The sequence below is a fragment of the Cervus elaphus genome, chromosome 10 (assembly GCF_910594005.1).
Source record: "Cervus elaphus chromosome 10, mCerEla1.1, whole genome shotgun sequence".
In the NCBI taxonomy this organism is placed as follows: domain Eukaryota; kingdom Metazoa; phylum Chordata; class Mammalia; order Artiodactyla; family Cervidae; genus Cervus; species Cervus elaphus.
In genome coordinates this window covers 27,503,821-27,523,753 of record NC_057824.1, presented here as the reverse complement: position 1 = coordinate 27,523,753, position 19,933 = coordinate 27,503,821, and the positions used below count along the sequence as shown (strand labels likewise).

Sequence of the window (19,933 nt, the reverse complement as noted above, 5' to 3'; positions counted from 1 at the left end):
ATCAATTACTAAGCATCTTTCTATTTCATTCCATTTTACTAAGGAGATCTCTTAAACATCCTGGGTTTCTTTTTTACTACTAATTTTAAGAGGCTTGGTTAAGGTCATATATCAATTTACTTCCTGTGTTTCATTTTTTTTCCATTTTAAAGTTGTTTAAAACATTTTATAATCCTACAACAGAATCAGATATCATATCATAAGCAATTTTTGATTGTGCATAAAGGACTAACTCACTGAAAAGAAACCTGCACAGGAGGAAACCAACCACACAAAGTCCCCCAATAAGCCCGATCCTTCACACGTGAAATGCTGTTCACCCCTGGAATTTCATACATGCCACTTACACTTCAGACCAGGACAACCATGAGGCTATAGCATCTAAGGTCAACTATAAACCAAATAAACCTAATTACCCATTTCCTTAAGTTGTCCAGCCTTCAAATCTCTTGCATTCTGCCCTTCTCATCTATTTTTGCCACTATTTTTTAAAAGAAATGCCTCATAATACACAATACAGTAACAGAATTCAGATTAATTAAAAAACAATTTACAAATCTGTCCCCCCACCCTATGACCTTGAAGCATCATCTAAACAACTGCCATTACACCAAGAATATTCTGTATCACTAGATCTATTACTATTTTCATATATTTCAAAAGTCATTGTGAGACAAGTCATTATATACATATTTTTAATACACACATTTGTTTTTTAAAAGATCATTTCTGAAATTAATTTATTTTGTTGTTAAATAACTGGGCTCATAAATGAAAGAATTTTAATTTAGAGATGTGATTATGACATAGATTTCCTGGAATCAAAACAAAAAAGAAAAAAATTTAAGAGACAACTCAGAGCAAGAACTCTCTCTAAACATAACAAATAGCTGTTTTATTACTTCAAAATACCAAAAGTCTTCTGTACAGTACTTATCATATACATCAGATGGCTTGAAAGAGTCTCAGCAATCATATCTACTATCTTAATCTCTTCAGAACAACTACGTAAGAAGAAGAAAAATCTATAAATCAGTCCTTGATGACAGAGGGTTTGTTTAGGAGTTTACCAAATGGAATGACCCTACTGGAATTCCTTCAAGCGGCCTGTGAAAATGTCAGAACGGAGTCTGTTTTGGAGGTCGTAGTCCCTAGAGAGCTCTGAGTTTTGGCCTGTTTGTCTTTTCACATGCTTTAATATTTGAAAGTCATTCCTTGCAGACACTGACTGATGCCCAGGGAATGCTAGGATTGTGGGAACTGGCAGTACCAACAAGGGAGACGAACTTCATGGGAAACGCGTGCCTACTGCATTCGCCTGCTTAGCTCCCACAAGATAAGTGCTCTTCAAATGCTACGTAGGTACATAGCAAAACATTCAAAAACTGCATGTCATTTTGACATGTTAAAAAAGAAATATGTATGCAAATGGGGGCCAAAATTACTGGGACTATTGCAAGAAACAGTAAGGTATCAAACACCATGCTGGAACCCTAAAAAACTATTTCCCGAGTATGAATTTAAACACTATATCCTCAAAATATACACAATAATAATGAATAGTTACAAAGTGCTAATTATATGACCATGTTGTTCTAAATACTTGACTTATATGAACTCATTCAACCCTCACAGCAACCCCCATAAGGCAGGTACTACATGGTCCCCATTTTGCAGAGGAGGAAACTGAAGCAAAAAGGAGACAATTAATTCATCTCAGTTCACACAGCTAGTAACGGTGAACCAGATGGGATGGCTCCAGAGCTGGTGCCCTTCCTCACTGTGCATGCTTCACCACTGCTTATTTCATGGTATTTTACTTTAACATCAAGCATGCGATGCTGGGTGCCTATGGCGTGTACTCAGTACTTACACTGTGTCATGTACATGGAGTTACCATCAGCGCTTTACTTCATTCAAGCCTCCAGTAACTTGGGCTGTACACCTAACCTGACTCCTATTTACACATGACAGACACACGTTTGCGTGCCCTCAGACCACACGTCTAGTGCCACAGAGCAGGCTTATCTCTGCACTCGCTCTTTAAAATTAGGTTCTTCTTCCTCCCAGTTATCTGGGAGAATCATCTCTAAATTAATTTCTTTAGTTGAGGGAACTACTTTGAAAGATCTATGAGTCTAACAATTTTATGAGAATATCCTATTGAACTGCCAACACTGTACTAGAAGCCTAAGATCTAAGAATTATTTAGGGTAAGAGACACAAGGATCATTCAATAAATATTTTCTAATAATAAAAAGTAAACCCATTTCTACTCTTGAAATACTAACTTCTTTTAATATTTTGGGAAAGCTGAGCATTCTGATATGGCAAGCTTTTCTCTTATATAGTATATGATGGCTGCTCTAATCGATATATTTCTAAACTGCTGTTGTCAGAACAAGGATTGTGAAACAACGTCTCCTATTTTGTAGCTATAAATCTCAATTCTGCAGAGAGTATTGACAAATTCTAACATTTGTCCGTTTTTAAACTTAACTTATAAGAACCAAAGGCAAAATGGCTGTGATCAGACTTTACTAAACACAGAGGTCACAGATCAAAAATTTAAGTTAGTGAAACAGATACCCAACGATTAGCATTTTCTTAATAAAAACAACAACATAAGCAACCAGAAAAGGACATGAATGATTGGGGCTTAATATAAAGTTAAAATATTGTCTTTTAACTGAGTCTGATCCTGTAATAAAAATGTTAACACATACCTGCCAACCCTTGAAAACCATGAATAGAAAGACACTGCATATTCCACATTAGATGTAATCTTTTTAGGATAACACAAATTGAGCCAATTTCTCTTTCCTTTTAAACATGGGGGGAGGGGAGTCTGACTAACTCAATGAGCTGGCATGTATGTTTAATAATACATCTGTGAGGAACATATTAAAACAGCAACATTACTAATTTGTATCTATGGAAAATTCCATTGGTTAACTGAGATGGAAGTTATCTTCCATTCTTTCTGTTTCTGCTGCCCAATGAACAGCACAAGGCGAAAGTGATAATGAGATATAAGAACACACGATGTAACGAGGAAGGGCAGCCAGAGAAAGACACATGGGCTGAAAGCTACCGTATGAATATTACAATTACAATGGGCATAACCGCAACACAGAGAGCTCGAGACTTACCCACGCTCACAGACTGAGTCAGCAGAGGAGACTGGAGTCCTGACTCCCAAAAGACTATACTTCCTGTTAATAATAGTGAGGGCAGCAGGTGAGGGTAACATGGATTAATTTAAAGGGTTAGATAAACACTGGGTAGGATATTTGCTAATTAGTCTGGGTGATTATTAACTATAAACCAAAGAGAAAATTACAGTTCATTTGTTACTCCAACATATTTGTCGTTTTGCTTTCTTTCACAATAATACTTCATCACTGATGCCTTAAAGTAAAATATAATAACAAAGAAAAAAATCACAGGTCACCTTTTTCCAGTATACTCTGTATATTTATCGGGTTATAGCAGAGAGCAGGCATCCCTTACCTACCCTTTCTCTACCTTTGTAGCTAGAGGAGGTCCCTATGGCTGGGTTAGGGTCAGACCTAAGTGAGAAGAACCCTGACTTAATTTCAACAAAGTCTCTCGGCCCAACAAAAAGTCTGATTATAAACTAACTATTCAATTCCAAGTAGCCTTGAAAGGCCTAAGTAGATAGGGAATTATAACTGAGTAATATTTATTAACTAATCACTCATATTACATATATTCTTTTTAAAAATTGCATTCTGAGGGAAGGAGAAAGACTGTTTCTTAATAAATTGATTTCAGTTTATTCACTGCTCCAGTGACTAATATACATCATATGGTGAACTCTAGTTTTATAAAAATTATCAAATCTATATAAGAAAAAGTTTACTTATATGACTCTAGAAAAGTCTTGTAAAAATTTTACATAAATGTGGTTTAAGATAATGAGGTCTCATACTGGATTAAACTGCTAATTACTATTATGTTCTAAAGCTTACTTATAATAAATGTTAATTGTTGACATTTCAAAGGAATTTCTGCAAGAGGACACAATTTTTAAGACTGGAAGAATAACTCAAAATGAGGCTTCAAGGGCGCTGTAACTGGGCCTGTGGTCTTGTTGATGCATTTCTGAAACTGCAGCCTCACCCATCCCCTCGGTGATAGTGATAACCAGAGCACTCCTAAGTTAGTGTTCTGACACTGCCGGCTACAAAGGGAGGCTGTGAGCTCATGTCCAGCCTCCACCCTCCCTCCATGTATGCTTTGTCTGGGTGTGTCCAGCAATGCACTGAAGCAAACGGAACTCTCAGTAACAGCAAAACTATCCAAATAAGAAATCTATAGTAGAAAAAGGAAGGTGGACAGGGTTACAGGTGCTTATTTATACTGTGAAACAAAACATGATATTTAATAGGAGACTTTATAAAGACCATTGTGAAAGAGAGGACCTCACCCTTAAGCTACTTATACGGCTTCCTTTTCATTTTGAAGGCTCCAAGAAATTGTCACAAACAAAAAGAATGAGAGCTGCCACAATTAATCAAGAATTTCATTTGCAGCTGCCCATTTGTAGCTAACTTTAAAACTTTTAATTGTGTTTAGTGTAAGTCCTAAAGACTAATTTTAAAAATATAATAAAAACTAAGGAAAATTACAGTTACAGAGTATATATTTCTCTTAGTCCAGTAACTTTTGAGAGTTGGAAAAGAAACTCAGTAACTCTTGAGAGTTGGAAAGGAAATTTACTATCTAAATGTATCAGAATGTTTATCAATATCCTTAAGAATTATTTCAAATATTGAAGAATCTAAATATGTTAATTATAAAGTCAACAACAAAACAATTTTACATAAAATTATTCATTTCTATTACCTCTAGTTATAGAAAGGGAAAGCAAGAATCCCACAGTTCCACGTCTTGGCTATTTAGCATCTAATTATTTCCTTCCCAGTTGTGACACTGAGAATTTTACGTCTTGCTGTTTGCTCCAGAGAAAAATAGAACTATCTTCTCTTTCACCAACCTTTACTAGTCCATATCAGCTGGTGTACATTCTAAAACACAGGGTTTTACACAAGACAAATCCTGAGCACCTTTGTGCTCTTCCAAACACCTAGACTGACAGTAAGTCTAAAGGTTAATGAGGTGTGGGGAATTGTTTTCAAAGTAAAAACCAAAGAAAAGATCAGCTGTGAACATATACAACTTATTTTCTACGGTACAAGGCGAGCAATTTCCTTTTGCTGGCCTTCATGCAAAGTTGAGACTGTTTGCCTCTGTATTAACACCTGTATTAAATCCAATGTAAAGAGCCACCTTGAATTCCTTGCATGTAACAAACTTTGTAATAAATTATTTTCTCTCTAAAAAGAGGTCATCTGCAACAGAACAAGCAAAGTCTAAAACTGTTCAGTGTGACCCATTTAACAGATGGAAAATCTTTAAAAAAAGTTTTCAAGATGGGCCCACAAGCTCAAAGGCCAAATAAGTGCAGTAACCAATGATACCAAAGTTTAAAGTAAGAATAACAAATAAGTCACTCTTCTCTATGAAGGCCTAAAACACAGTGACTGTTTAGTAGCACAAGCCTGCTAACACAGAAAGGGAAAGGTGGCAGATACTCATTCTCCCAGCACGTGATGCTATCAGCTGGCCTGTGGCATGAATACAGTCATGTTAACATGAGGAGGTCTTCAGAGACGTGCAAAGAAGTACTAAAACCAGGAACTCTTTATGAGGGGGGAATCTATGTCAGCTTGTTGGTTTACCCTGTGATAATGCTGGTAGTGAGCTAAAAGCTCAAGTCCCCCAACCAGCACACTTATCGGTCTTCAGTGGCCTCATGAATGAAAAGCTGCTCCTCATGGCCTCATCTAAGTGTGGGCACAGACAGAGAGCTCTAGCTCTTTCAGGCATGTTGTTTCCATCTATTCTGCCCTTCCCTGCTTTCATAAAGTGAAACTCACCTTACAGCACCTAAGGCTTTCTTTTATAAACAATAAAAGAACCAAGTTTCCCTTTGACTGAAATCCCTCTTTTTCTCAGTGTTAACCATCTAAAGGAATGTTAACACAGAAACGTGAAAATGGATCTATTATGTATATATTATGTCAAAACAAAGCTCAATTTTCCTGTGTATGCAGACTCCGAGAGACAGTAAAAGACAGGGGAGTCTGGCATGCTACAGTTCATGGGGTTGCAAGAAGTTGGACATGACTTAGCGACTGAACAACATGCATTGTTTTAGTAAAGGTACGTTATTTAGTAAAAGTATATCTACTTTCCATTATGGAAGACTGTCTTGCTGGGAAGAATTAATTGCCTAAATGGTACACTTACTGTTGAAATTCCATTAACTCTAGAAATATTTTGCCCACATTCAAGGGTAAAGGAAAGCCCTAGCTTATCTTTACTAAACATCTTTCATATTTACCCCAGCAGTGGGAATATTCTGTCACTCCACTACCATTGCCAATGTAAGTTTTAATCAAAAATAAGGGAAGATTCTAGACTCATTACTGTACTTAGGTATCAACTTCATTTTCCTTATAAAGTTTATTTACAAACTATTTAGTGATACAATCTGTCTATATACCAACCCCAAATTGAAAAATCTTCATTTCCTCTCCAAAAGAAAGCAATTCTAACAGGCAAAATTCAAAAGCTTAGCAAACAACAATAAAACATAATCACACACAAAAAATCTATATTTGATTATTTCAAAATATCTTCCCTGGTGGCTCAGACGGTAAAGCGTCTGTCTACAATGCAGGAGACCTGGGTTCAATCCCTGGGTCGGGAAGATCCCCTGGAGAAGGAAATGGCAACCCACTCCAGTACTCTTGGCCTGGAAAATCCCATGGACAGAGGAGCCTGGTAGGCTGCAGTCCATGGGGTCGCTATGAGTCGGACACGCCTGAGCGACTTCACTTTCACTTTCACTGTGCTATGTATACTCAAGTCGCTGGAGTCATCTCTGACTCTTTGCAATCCTATGGACTGTAGCCTGTCACGCTCCTCTGTCCCGTGGGCTTCTCCAGGCAAAAATACTGGAGTGGGTTGCCATGCCCTCCTCCAGGGGATCTTCCCAACCCAGGGATCAAAGCCGCATCTCTTACGTCTCCTGCATTGGCAGGTGGGTTCTTTACCACTAGCATCACCTGGGAAGCCCAATACAGTACTTTCTATTAATTAATTTTGAGGCTAACATCTACATTTTGTACGTGATATGATTTAAAGATGGCATTAAGAAGACCTAAAAAGATGAAGAATAAGCATTAAAAAATCACCACGGTAAGAAAGGTATGGATTTTCCGCCTATAGACTGTCTGATGTGGTTCTACTCTCTTCACATTTCCACATCCCAAAACCTGTATTTCTGACAGCTGCACAACAATTCATCTGTGTCTTGAAGTGTATATGCAAATTAGGCTAACATTCCATAGGCTTGAAATTAGAGTATAACATGCCTGAATATAAGGTAAGATTTTTAACTTTCTGAAGTCACTATTAAGAAAGAGGAGACTGTCTATATTTGAGTCCTTACACAGTGTATAATGAGATGCTCTTTCATTTACTTAATCTTGAACAAAAAAGTACTTGAGGAAAATGCATTAGCTTAAAAACCAACTTCCCTAGAAGCTAGTTTTAGGCTGTTTATAGAAACGTTTTAATAGAATCAGGGAAAAAAAGGAAGAAAAGAACCAACACATTATTTCCAGGTAACCTTAAAATGAAGTGTTGGCTGTTGTTACAAAGAAGGTTTCCAGACACTGCTTTTAAAAAGGTACTCAAATACCATTCTCTCAGAAAGGACACAAATAAGAGCAATTACTTCTGGAGAAGTAACCGGGTAGCTGAGGGACAAGACCGGGAGAGTAACTGACTTTTCACTGTGTAGCCACTGGTATCCCCTGCATTTTAAACCAGATACATGTGTTACCTACTCAAAAAAAAAAAAAGATGATTAAATTCTACAACAGAAATTACAGCCTCATAAAATGTTATGACCAATTGCAAATCAAACACTGTAGGACACACAGAAAACAGCCCACACTGTTGTGTGAATGGTACTTGTGTTTTAAACATAAAACCTTCAGTGTCAGATCGTGCATGTATCTAAAAACTGGTGTAACTCAAACAAGAGAGACAAATGAAGATGCACCCTGGATTTCAGTGCTGCACTAATGATGCAGGGGGGTTCCTACTGATTAAAAATACCACACAGACACACAGAGTTTAGGTAAGATGATTTTATGAAATATGAGTGTGGATAAAGCAAATCCTCTATATTATTGCACTGCTTCATAATATGTGGTGTTAATTATATACATGTAACTAAATTAATAAATTCAAATTTTTACCATTTCATCTCCCTCCCTCTAAAACTTTATAAGGGGAAAACCAGCTCATATCTGGAGCTTACCTTATGTTCAGGCATAAATATTCAAGAGCACACTCTTGCAAGGGAATGCAACAAGCTGTATCAACTAAAATTCCCACGAAGCAAAAACTTTCCCCTTACACCTCCCTCCTCTGCTACATATGACTATTTTCTTCAGCGACTGTATATTATTGCACTTTTATACGAGTTCAACTATTTTTTTTTTTGAGGGAAATAATTTGAATATGATACTGGTCTAAGTATAATGTGTAAATGTGGTCAATTTAGTCATGTTTCAGTAAATGTGGTTATACTCTACCCTACGGTCTAAGACAAAGTTAAGCTCCTAAATGAAGGTTCTAAAGTCATTACCAGCTAACCACAGCCTCCTGACAGCTTTGACAGGCCTGAGCAAGATGCTGCTTTATCCCAACTGCACAGACAAGGGCTGTGCCCAATACACATCAGACACAAGCATCAGGTATCGTGTTGGAAGGGAGAATAAGGACACCCCACCCAAAGCCAGGTACTGAAGAGCTGAGAATAGCAGTGTCTTAAACCCATTTTCCTGAATAAGATAAGGCCATTATTTGAAAAGGATCAGGAAATGCTTGGAACCCAGAAAGATAAGTAACAAAATACATAAGGAAGTGCTTCACAGGGCAAGTTTTATTTCTTCTGGCTTTTAAAGCCGAAATTTAAAGTACACATTTGAGAATGGAAGATTCATGAGAACTGTGGCAGATCCCCTTGAAATTCTTAATTCTGCCCTTTAGATATATATGCTTAGTGAGTTTGAAAATATTAACACTTCGTTAAGTTTTTCTGTTTTAAGTATGATAAAATAGATGTATCTCATCTATCTCTATTCATTTTTGTTAAAAACTGACAGTATTGTGCTTTCTGGAGATTCCAGAAATACTTTGATTAATCAAGAGAATTTTCTGAACAGGTAACAAAGAACAGAAACTATTCATTTTGTATACAAGTATGAGCCAGCTGATGACTGAGGATATGGCCATATCCTATCCTCATTAATATAAAAAGTACTCAAGAAATTCTTGTTTTCTTAGTGATCACTGAGAGCTCAAATGCTGGTAATTCTACAGGTATAGTGCAGCACACTGGAGGCAGGGAACATGGCAGGAGAATCTAGTCAAGTCCAGTCTGTTCTCCCTGGAGTCAGCACAGAAAGCTGCTTTCCAATGCTATGCTAGCCTGAGACCTTCTGCTTGTGCTAAAGTGGTTGAACCCAAAGCTTATTTCCAAAGATAATGTTACTACCAGAGATGCTGGGGAAATGATGAAAGAATTGAATGGCACATGAAACCCGGGCTGTTACTCAAAACCAGCTAGCACCCCTCCGAGATTCTCTCCTCAGGAACAGGCTGCCCAGTGGGACTGACCAACAAATTACTACCAGAGGGATACGCTGGCTCACAAGGCAAGCTCCACCCGCACGCTGAACTCACCATTCTTCCTTTCGTTAAGAGGAGGCAGGTGCTGGCTGGACTGCAAGGAGAGTTCCTGGAATTCGTGGGCAACGGCTTCACTTTGAGGACTTGGAGCGAGATGGGCTAAAGGTCCCAGCTCATCCTCGGTGTCCAGTGCCCCTGTGTGATCCATTGTGTCCCGGCCACCGGCAGCAGCAGGTATGAGACGCCTCTTAAATGTGGTCTGCTCGAGAGACTGACAAAATAAACAACGTGTGAATAGATGGTACATTTCTTTTTTTGATTTGCACCTAAGTATTAAAATGGGAACCCTGAGTTCTCGTTGTTTCACTGCTGTGTGGCAACTGCCATTCATTTACCCTCTCTGGATTCAGGTTCCTTGTCCAACATATAGGAATAATATATCTCCCATTTAAAAACATGTTTACCTAGGTAAATAAATAGTGAAAGGTATTTTGTATACTTTTTGTACTATGCATCAAAGGAAGTTATAGCTATTGGTGTCAATACTTAAGTCCACATTCCCAGCAACCAGCAATGTTTCAGATAAAGACTCCTCCATCAGCCGAGGTCTCAGAGTGAGAACAGAGAACACAACTCCCAGCCAGCCCACAATGGACATACAGTTCACAGCAGAGAGACACAACTTTAAGTCAGTGAGATTTGGGATCGTTTACTATCACAGCATAACCTGGCTCATTCTGACTAATATAGAAATTGGGTAACAGAAGTACCAAAGCCACAATTAAAACCCTAAATATGTAACACTGGCTTAGGGGCTGGGCAGCAGGCAAAAAGAAAACTGTAAAGAAACTTGGAAGCTACAAGGATGATGGTCCGCATCAGTTGATGGCAAAGCATCTGACAGGCTGCCTGCTTGGCAGCATCCTGTATCAGTGTGTTCATCCACTCTCCTACTGATGGACATCTGAGTTAATTCCAGTTATTGACTCATAAATAAAGATGCGATGAATGTTCTTATATGTATATATGCTTTCACTTCTCTTGGATACATAGCAGTGAAATGGCTAGACTGTATGGCAGCTGCATGTATAAATTTTAAAGAAACTAACAAACTTTTTTAAAATGGCTGTGCCACTGCGCATTCCTACCAGCAGTGAGGAAAATTCTAGTTGGTTTATGTCCTTGCCAACACTTGATTACGGCCAGTTTTAAAAATTTTTGGTTTTTTTAATGGGTGTGTAGTGCAACCTAGATAGCATATTAAAAAGCAGAAACATTACTTTGCCAACAAAGGTCCGTCTAGTCAAGGCTATGGTTTTTCCAGTAGTCATGTAGGGATGTGAGAGTTGGACTGTGAAGAAAGCTGAGTGCCGAAAAATTGATGCTTTTGAGCTGTGGTGTTGGAGAAGACTCTTGAGAGTCCCTTGGACTGCAAGGAGATCCAACCAGTCCATCGTAAAGGAGCTCAGTCCTGGGTGTTCATTGGAAGGACTGATGCTGAAGCTGAAACTCCAGTACTTTGGCCACCTCATGCAAAGAGTTGACTCACTGGAAAAGACCCTGATGCTGGGAGGGATTGGGGGCAGGAGGAGAAGGGGATGACAGAGGATGAGATGGCTGGATGGCATCACCGAATCGATGGACATGAGTTTGAGTAAACTCCAGGAGTTTGTGATGGACAGGGAGGCCTGGCATGCTGCGATTCATGGGGTCGTAAAGAGTCGGACACGACTGAGCGACCAAACTGAACTGAACTGTAGTGGTATCTTGTTTTAATTTGCATTTCCCTAATGATGTTGAGCATATTTCAATATGCTTATCTGTCATCTGTATATCTTCTTGAGGTAAGTATTTGAACAAATCTTCAGTTAATTTTTAAATAGGTGGTTTTATTTTCTTATTATTGTTTCAAGAACTCTTTACATATTCTGGACAAAAGTTCTTTATCAGATATGTGACTTGTAAACATAGGCATACTCTGTTTTATTGTGCTTTACTTTATTCCACTTTGCAGATACTGCATTTAAAAACAAAAAAATAAATCTTGAAAGTTCATGACAACCCTGCATCAGGCAAGTCTATTGGCGCCATTTTTCCAACACCATTTGCTCACTTTGCGGTGCTAGGTAATTCTTGAAACAGTTCAAACTTTTTTATCATTAAATTTGTTATGGTGATCTATGGTCAGTGATCTTCGATATTACTGTTGAAACTATTCTGGGGTGCCACCTAAGATGGCCACCTTCACTGATAAATGTTATACATTCTGATGGCTTTAGCAATGGCCATTGCCCCGTCTCTCTCCCCGTCTCTGGGCCTCCCTATTCCCCAGTATACAGCAATACTGAAATGAAGCCCATTAGTCTAATTTCAATACGCTCCAAAGTTTATCATAGCTTTCCCTCCAAGGAGCAAGCGTTTCATGGCTGCAGTCGTCATCCTCAGTGATTCTGGAACCCAAGAAAATAAAATCTGTCACTGTTTCTACTTTTTACCATCTATTTACCATGAAGTGACGGGACTAGATGCCATGATCTTAGTTTTTTGAATGCTGAATTTTAAGCCAGCTTTTCACTCTCCTCTTTCACCTTCATCAAGAGGCTCTTTAGTTCCTCTTCACTTTCTGCCATTAGAGTGGTGTCATCTGCATATCCGAGGTTATTGATATTTCTCCCAGCAATCTTGATTGCCGCCTGTGATTCATCCAGCCTGGTATTTTGCACTGATGTACTCTGTACTGAAGTTCAATAAGCAGGATGACAATATTCAGCCTTGACATACTCCTTTTCCAATTTTGAACCAGTCTGTTGCTCCATGTAGGGTTCTAACTGTTCCCTCTTGACCTGCATACAGGTTTCTCAGGAGCAGATCTTTTTTTGGAATTCCTTTGCTTTTTCTATGGGAAAATCCAGCGAATGTTGGCTATTTGATCTCTGATTCCTCTGCCAGTTTGTACATCTGGAAGTTTTTGGTTCACACACTGCTGAAGCCTAGCTTGAAGGGTTTTGAGCATTACCTTGCTAGCAAGTGAAATGAGCACAACTCTACGGCAGTTTCAACAGTCTTTGGCATTGCTCTTCTTCTGGATTGGAATGAAAACTGACCTCTTCCAGTCCTATGGAAAATACTTATTACTAAAATATGCCATTAGCAATTGCCATCTGTTTTTCCCCAGCAGTATAATGGACACCTTCCGACCTGTGGGGACCATCTTCTGGTATTGTCATCTTTTTGTCTTTTCATACTGTTCATGGGGTTCACCAAGCAAGAATACTGGAGTGGGTTGCCATTTCCTCCTACAGTGGACCATGCTTTGCCAGAACTCTTCATTGTGACTCATCCATCTTGGGTGGCCCTGCATGGCATGGCTCATAGCTTCACTGAGTTACGCAAGCCCCTTCGCCACAACAAGGCTGCGATCCATGAAGGTGTCCTTGAAAGGAAAGCTATGACAAAACCTAGACCATGTATTAAAAAGCAGAGATATTGCTTTGCTGACAAAGATCTGTACAGTCAAAGTTATGGTTTTTCCAGTAGTCATATACGGATGTGACAGCTGGATTATAAAGAATGCTGAACACCGAAGAATTGATCCTTTCGAACTGTGGTGTTGGAGAAGACTCTTGAGAGTCCCTTAGACAGCAAGGGGATCAAACCAGTCAATCCTAAAGGAAATCAATCCTGAATATTCATTGGAAGGACTGATGCTGAAGCTCCAATACTTGGGCCACCCGATGTGAAGAGCTGACTCACTGGAAAAGACCCTGATGCTGGGAAACATTGAGGGCAGGAAGAGAAAGGGACGACAGAGGAAGAGATGTTGGATGGCATCATTAATTTGATGGGCATGAGTCTGAGCAAACTCCAGGACACAGTAAAAGACAAGGAAGGCTGGTGTACTGCAGTCAGTGGGGTGGCAGTCAGACATGACTTAGAGACTGAACAACAACAAAATTTTTAATTAAGATATATTAACTGTCTTTTCACTCCTAATGCTATTGCACATGTAATGGACTACGGTATGGTGTAAACTTTTATACACACTGGGAAACCCAAATCTGTGTGCCTTGCTTTACTGCAGTATTTGCTTTACCACAGTGGTCTGCAACTACACCTGCAATATTGTTGGGGTATGCCTGTACTCTCCCCTGGTCTATGGCTTATCTTTTTGTGTTCTTAACAGTGCTTTGTAGAGAACAGATTTTTTTAACTTTATGAAGCCAAATTTATCCATTTTTTTTTATGTATCACATAAAAATCTTTGATTAACCCAAGATCACAAAGATGATCTCCTATGTTTTCTTCTAGATGTTTTTATAGTTTAATATTTTACATTTAAGTCCATGATCCACTTTGAGTTAACTTTTATATCTGCTATGATATATGAATTACAACTTTTTGTTTCTGGCATAAGATATCTTTTTGCTCCAGTTTGTTCCAGCACCATTTGTTGAAAAGGTTATCTTTTCTCCATTGAACTGTCTCTGCACCAAGCCAACTGACCATGTACATGCAGATCTACCTCTTGACACACTATATATTAAAAGAGTTCCCAAAAAGGAGAGACCCATAAAGGAGGAGGTTCTAAATTCTGTGTATAAACTGCCCACTTCTCTGGCTGACCCCTAAATTATGCACGTGCAGGACAAACTCCTAACTCCTTTTATTAAAGCAAAAAGGAAAGAGCTGAGATTTTACCTGCTGCTCACCATTGGAAAGGTAAGAGTTTGCAAAAGTGAGTTTAGCAAAGTTAACAGCCTGCTAAAATAAAATAATGCTCTAAGAGGGAAACTTATCCTAGAGAATCCAGAGTCTCTACAACTGTCCATCCAGAATCCCATACCCAACAAAAATACCCTTTAATAATGAAGGCAAAATTATCACCAGCAGACACACACTACAAGAAATGCTAAAAGAATTTCTTCAGGCTGAAGGGAAGTAATATCACACAGAAACTTGGATCTTAGGAATGAAAAGCAACAGAGGTGGTAAACATGTAGATAAATATACTAGTTTTTTCCTCTTTATTTCCTTAATATTACCTTTCTAAGTAAAAATTATAACACCGTATTATTTGGTTTACAATGTATGTAGATGTAACATATATGACAATTATAGTATAAAAGATGGGGGAGGGGTAACCACATTATGACATTTTTATATTTCTATATACATTATAAGCAAGTTGTATGATTTTAATTTGAGACAGAATGAGAAGTTAAGGTTGTATATTGTAATTCCTGGAATAACCATTTAAAACCAAACAAGCCCAGTTTTAGCCAATAGGAATATAAAAAGTCAATAGGAGTATTACAAAAGGAATTCTATATAATACTCACTTAATTTAAGAAAGAACAGAGAAACAAGAAAGAGATGGGACAAACAAAAGCAAACAGTAAAACAGCAGATCTTTACCGATAATGATATTAAATGTAAATGAACTAATAAACACAATGATTAAGAGGAAGATTGACAGAATGGATTTTTCAGAGTCTAAAAATGTAGAAGTGTCACTTTTAAATATGAAAACATAAATAGGGTGGAAGTATATAGATAGAAAAAGACAAAAAAAAAGAAAAAGACAGGTCATACAACAAAATGCCCAGAAAGGCTGGAATGACTACATTCACATCAATTAAAGCAGATCTCAAAAGGATGTGTTAGGGGGGTTCAGGATGGGGAACACATGTACACCCATTGCTGATTCATGTAAATGTATGGCAAAACCCACTACAATACTGTAATTAGCCTCCAATTAAAATAAATAAATTAAGAAATATATATATAAAGATTTTTTTTTCATTTATTTTTATTAATTGGAGGCTAATTACTTTACAATATTGTAGTAATTTTTGTCATACATTGACATGAATCAGCCATGGATAAGGATGTGTTAGGTAGGTGAATTTGCATATAAAATGACCTATTTTGCTATGGGATAATAAAATGATTCAGATTTTTTCAAAATTATGAATTTTCATCCCAAATTATTTATTCATATAAAATAAGATCTGTTAATAGCAAATTAATTCTAAGACACAAGTACCATAATGCCCTTTTAATGGCAAGATGTACAAACTCTGAACATTAGCACTAATGATTTGGAAGATTCTTTAAACGTAAAGTTCTAAAATATTTTCATGCACTATTATCTGCTCCTCATATTAAACATTTTTTTTCAAACTTATTATTCCTTGACATTATGCTCACCTTAAACTCCCACACATTTCTCCAAATTAAGAAAATTATAAGTTAAGAAAATCTTAACAAAATGTAGCAAAAGAAAAAGTGTTCAAAATTTTTAACTTAATATTCACGAACATTTTTGATGGAGTACATACTCTTTCTATTCTGAAATTCTACTACCAAATTTGCAGGATGTCATCTAATATCTACTTAAATGCTTGATAATTTTCTTTTGAAATTGAAATCCAAAGAAACAGTCTCTGTCCAACAGTATCTAATTGAGACGTTAAAGAAACAGCATTAGAATGAATTCTTCCATTGGGTCATAATCTATTAATAGTTAAGAAAGTAAAGCAATCATTCAGCTTTAATAAGACAAACTGTGATAAAATATTAATTTGTCTAGAACTGACAGAATGAATGAGTATGGAGTTTATATCTGACATATCCTAATACATAACTTCATTCCAAAATGAAACTAATTCAACATTTATCCAATACCAGGTCAAAGCACACACAACACTAGCAAGACCAAGCTGGGATACGGCTTCTGCTCTCAAAAGCCAAACCTCTTCATTGTCAGATATTACACCAGAGACAGAAAATAATACAGGAAAAAAAGAAGAGGCATCACTCTCATTTGTTCATCTATTGATTCACTCAAATTTTTTTTTCTCAATGGAGTCAAAATATACCAATAATGATCTTATTAATACAGTTTAAAAGATGCTGGGCTAAGGTAGTTCTCAAATCAGTGCTAACATATGTTTTGAACCAAATCCAAAGTCAAATATCTCTTCATTGTATCTTATTGCTCGTAATGACTAACTCAAATGATAGATTATAAGTAGTATATAATCACTACTATATAAAAGAAATGCGAAATAATAAAGGGTTCAAAGAATATCAAACTTCAGAAGTTTAATATATAATCAGCCAAATGCAGACAGGTAGAATATCCAAATACATTCAACAACAAAAAAAGTGTTTTAGCAACAGCAATCTGTTGTCCCTGCCCTTTAAAGCACCCCCAAATTAAAAATATTAGGGAAACAGCTGGCTAATAGCCAGCAAAAATAAATTTCTAAACTCAAATAAGATAAAACTTGGATCAAGAAGTTCAAAGACAAAGTTGACCAAAAAGTAATCTCTGCATTAGAAGAGTATTTACTATGAGGTCTTATGATCAAACAAATTGAAATTTCATATCAAATGACTTCTGAGAAACAGAATTTTGAGTCATTGTACTGGTTAAGTTAGTGGTAGCAACCCTGGGTTATTTTATGCTATCAATTTTTCCTTCAAAGCTCCTGGTGGCAATTTGCTAAACATACAATGTTAAGAGCTCAAGATTTATCTACAAATATAAGAACATATATATACAGTTGCTGTCAACTGTATATGTGAAGATGTTTTCTAAATATTATGCTGTTTCTATTCTGTTAAATTCCTTAACATTAAACGTTACATTCCTTAATGTTACCAAGAATTCAGGATCAAGTCTGTTTACATTTTTGTACAAGTAACATTCACCTTCCAGTTTTATAACCAAGGAAAAAAAGAATCACAAAAAAGAACATTTTATCCCATCTGTCCATAGTCACTTTTAGCAATTAGGATGAAACCAGAAAATCAGAGTTCTAAAAGCACATTTTTCTATACAAATATTACTTCACTGCATATTGTTTTCATTAACTCTTACCATGAAAAGTATTTTGTACCCTTATTTTTTCTAATTTAATTCCTGTTTTGATCACTTGAATGCATTTATATTTTCAGACTATACAAGTTTGCAGAATAACAGAACATTTTAGCTTAAAGGTATCTTAGAATCTGTCTAGTATAAGTGCTTTTCAATCTTCTTCACAATATGATAATCATTTGAGTAACTTAAAATTCCTAATAGGTAGGATAAAGGAGAGGCCCTCTAGAGATTTTGATACAACTGCTTGAATAGAGTGATTCTAATGTGTAGCCAGTGCTGACAATCACTGATCTAGTGGAACTTCTTAATTTTAAAGGCAGGATAAATCATTTGCCCAGTGAGTGAGATAAGAGGTCAGAAGCAAATATAGCATGTGTAAAAAACAATAGAATATAAGTAGGTACAAAGTGCTGTGGAAACCAAAAATATTAAATGTTTAATTGTATTTGGGTAAGTCAGGAAAGTCTCCCAGGGTGAATAGGACTTTGCAGACACAGAAGTTTTTTTCTCACTAGTAAGAGTGCAATGGCACGAACAGCCATCACCTAATACCAAAACGTCCGACAGGGCCAGTATAGAAAGAGCAAAACATGGAGAAGCAAAGACAAGGCTGGTGCAGCCAGTTAAAGCACAACTGTCAAGAAACGTGGATTCTGAGAAACAGTGATATGATCAGATTTGTATTTTAGAAAGATCATTCTGGCAGAAAAGTATGCTACTGATAAAAATCTCACTGAATAACCAATGTCGGCAAGGATGTAGGGATCGCTTGTTCACTGTTGGTGAGACTGTAAACTGGTGCAGCCACTATGGAAAATGGCATGGAGGGTCCTCAAAAAACTAAAAACAGACCTACCATATGATCCAACAATTCCACTACTGGGTATGTATCTGAAGAAAATGAAAACACTTATTTGAAAAGATACATGGACACTAACGTTCACAGTGGCACTATTTACAATAGCCAAGGTACGGAAGCAGCCTAAGAATCAATCAACAGACAGGTGGATAAAAATGCAGTGTATGTATAGAATGGGATATTCCTCAGCCACAAAAAAGAATGGAAAATGTCATTTGCAACAACATGGATGGACCTAGATGAAGTAACTCAGACAAAGAAAGACAAAAATTGTATGTTACCACTTATACATGGACTCTGAAAAATAAGCAAATGAAGACAACAAAACTGAAATAAACTCACAGACACAGGTTAGAAGTGGGGGGAGGTGCAAGACGAAGTAAGGGATTAAAACATACAAACTACTACTACTACATGTAAATAAATAAGCTACAAGGATATACTGTACAGCACAGGGAATACTGCCAATATTTGATAATTACTATAAATGAAGTATGGGCTTCACTTGTAGCTCAGATGGCAAAGAATCTGCCTGTAATGCAGGATTGACCAGGGTTCGATCCTTGGGTCGGGAAGATCCCCGGGAGAAAGGAATGGCAACCCACTCCAGTATTCTTCCCTAGAGAATTCCATGGACAGACCACGGGGTCTCAAAAAGTAAGACACGACTGAGCAACTAACACACATAAATGAAGTATAATCTATAAAAATTCTGAATCTCAATGTTTGTTGTACATCTAAAACTAATACTTTAACTATACCTCAATAAAAAAGCAAATAAATAAAATATGATTACTGATTAGTCCAAGATGTTAAGAAAAAAAATCTCAAGCTGAAAGACTGATGGACTAGGTTTAGACAGTGGAAATACAGAAAGGGGAATAAATTTAAAAAATACTTCAGAGACAATATTTCAAGGCTTCATAATGAGCTTCATATGATAGGTAAGGGAGAATAAAGAATTGAGGGCAGCTGATTTGGAGAGCTGAAAAAGCTGGCAGGCAGGAATGAGTGTTCACCGTGAGAAACCACAGGCCCCCCTCCGAGGGCACTTGGGGAAAAGGGTGTGGCTGAAGAAAGAGCTATTTGACTTGAAGTAAATAACTTAACCAGTGATTTACTTAGTGACTTCCCTGGTGGCTCAGCCGGTAAAAACGTCTGCCTACGATGCAGGAGACCTGGGTTCGATCCCTGGGTCAGGAAGATCCGCTGGAGAAGGAAGTAGCAACCCACTCCAGTATTCTTGCTTGGAAAATCCCAGGGCAGAGGAGCCTGGTAGGCTACAGTCCATGGAGTTGCAAAGAGTTGGACATGACTGGGTGACTTCACTTTCACTCTCTTTACTTAGTGAAGTAAATCACTGGGCTTCCCTGGTAGTTCAG

The 19,933-nt window shown here is 37.3% G+C and overlaps 1 protein-coding gene across 11 annotated transcripts in view; it reads right to left on the bottom strand.

The window, feature by feature from the left end:
• Window positions 1-19,933, bottom strand: part of MRTFB (myocardin related transcription factor B) — a 214,889-nt gene that overhangs the window by 119,470 nt on the left and 75,486 nt on the right. For 6 of the 11 annotated variants that reach the window (XM_043914358.1, XM_043914362.1, XM_043914360.1 and 3 more), the window contains 2 exons: window positions 9,856-10,072; window positions 3,153-3,215 (listed from right to left, as the gene is read on the bottom strand). In XM_043914358.1, coding sequence (XP_043770293.1) covers window positions 3,153-3,215; window positions 9,856-10,009 — 217 coding nt within the window. In that variant the 5' untranslated portion in view covers window positions 10,010-10,072. Of the gene's footprint in view, window positions 1-3,152; window positions 3,216-9,855; window positions 10,073-18,548; window positions 18,611-19,312; window positions 19,318-19,933 lie in introns of those variants that run through there. The other 5 variants (XM_043914363.1, XM_043914365.1, XM_043914355.1 and 2 more) reach the window with 5 other exon arrangements.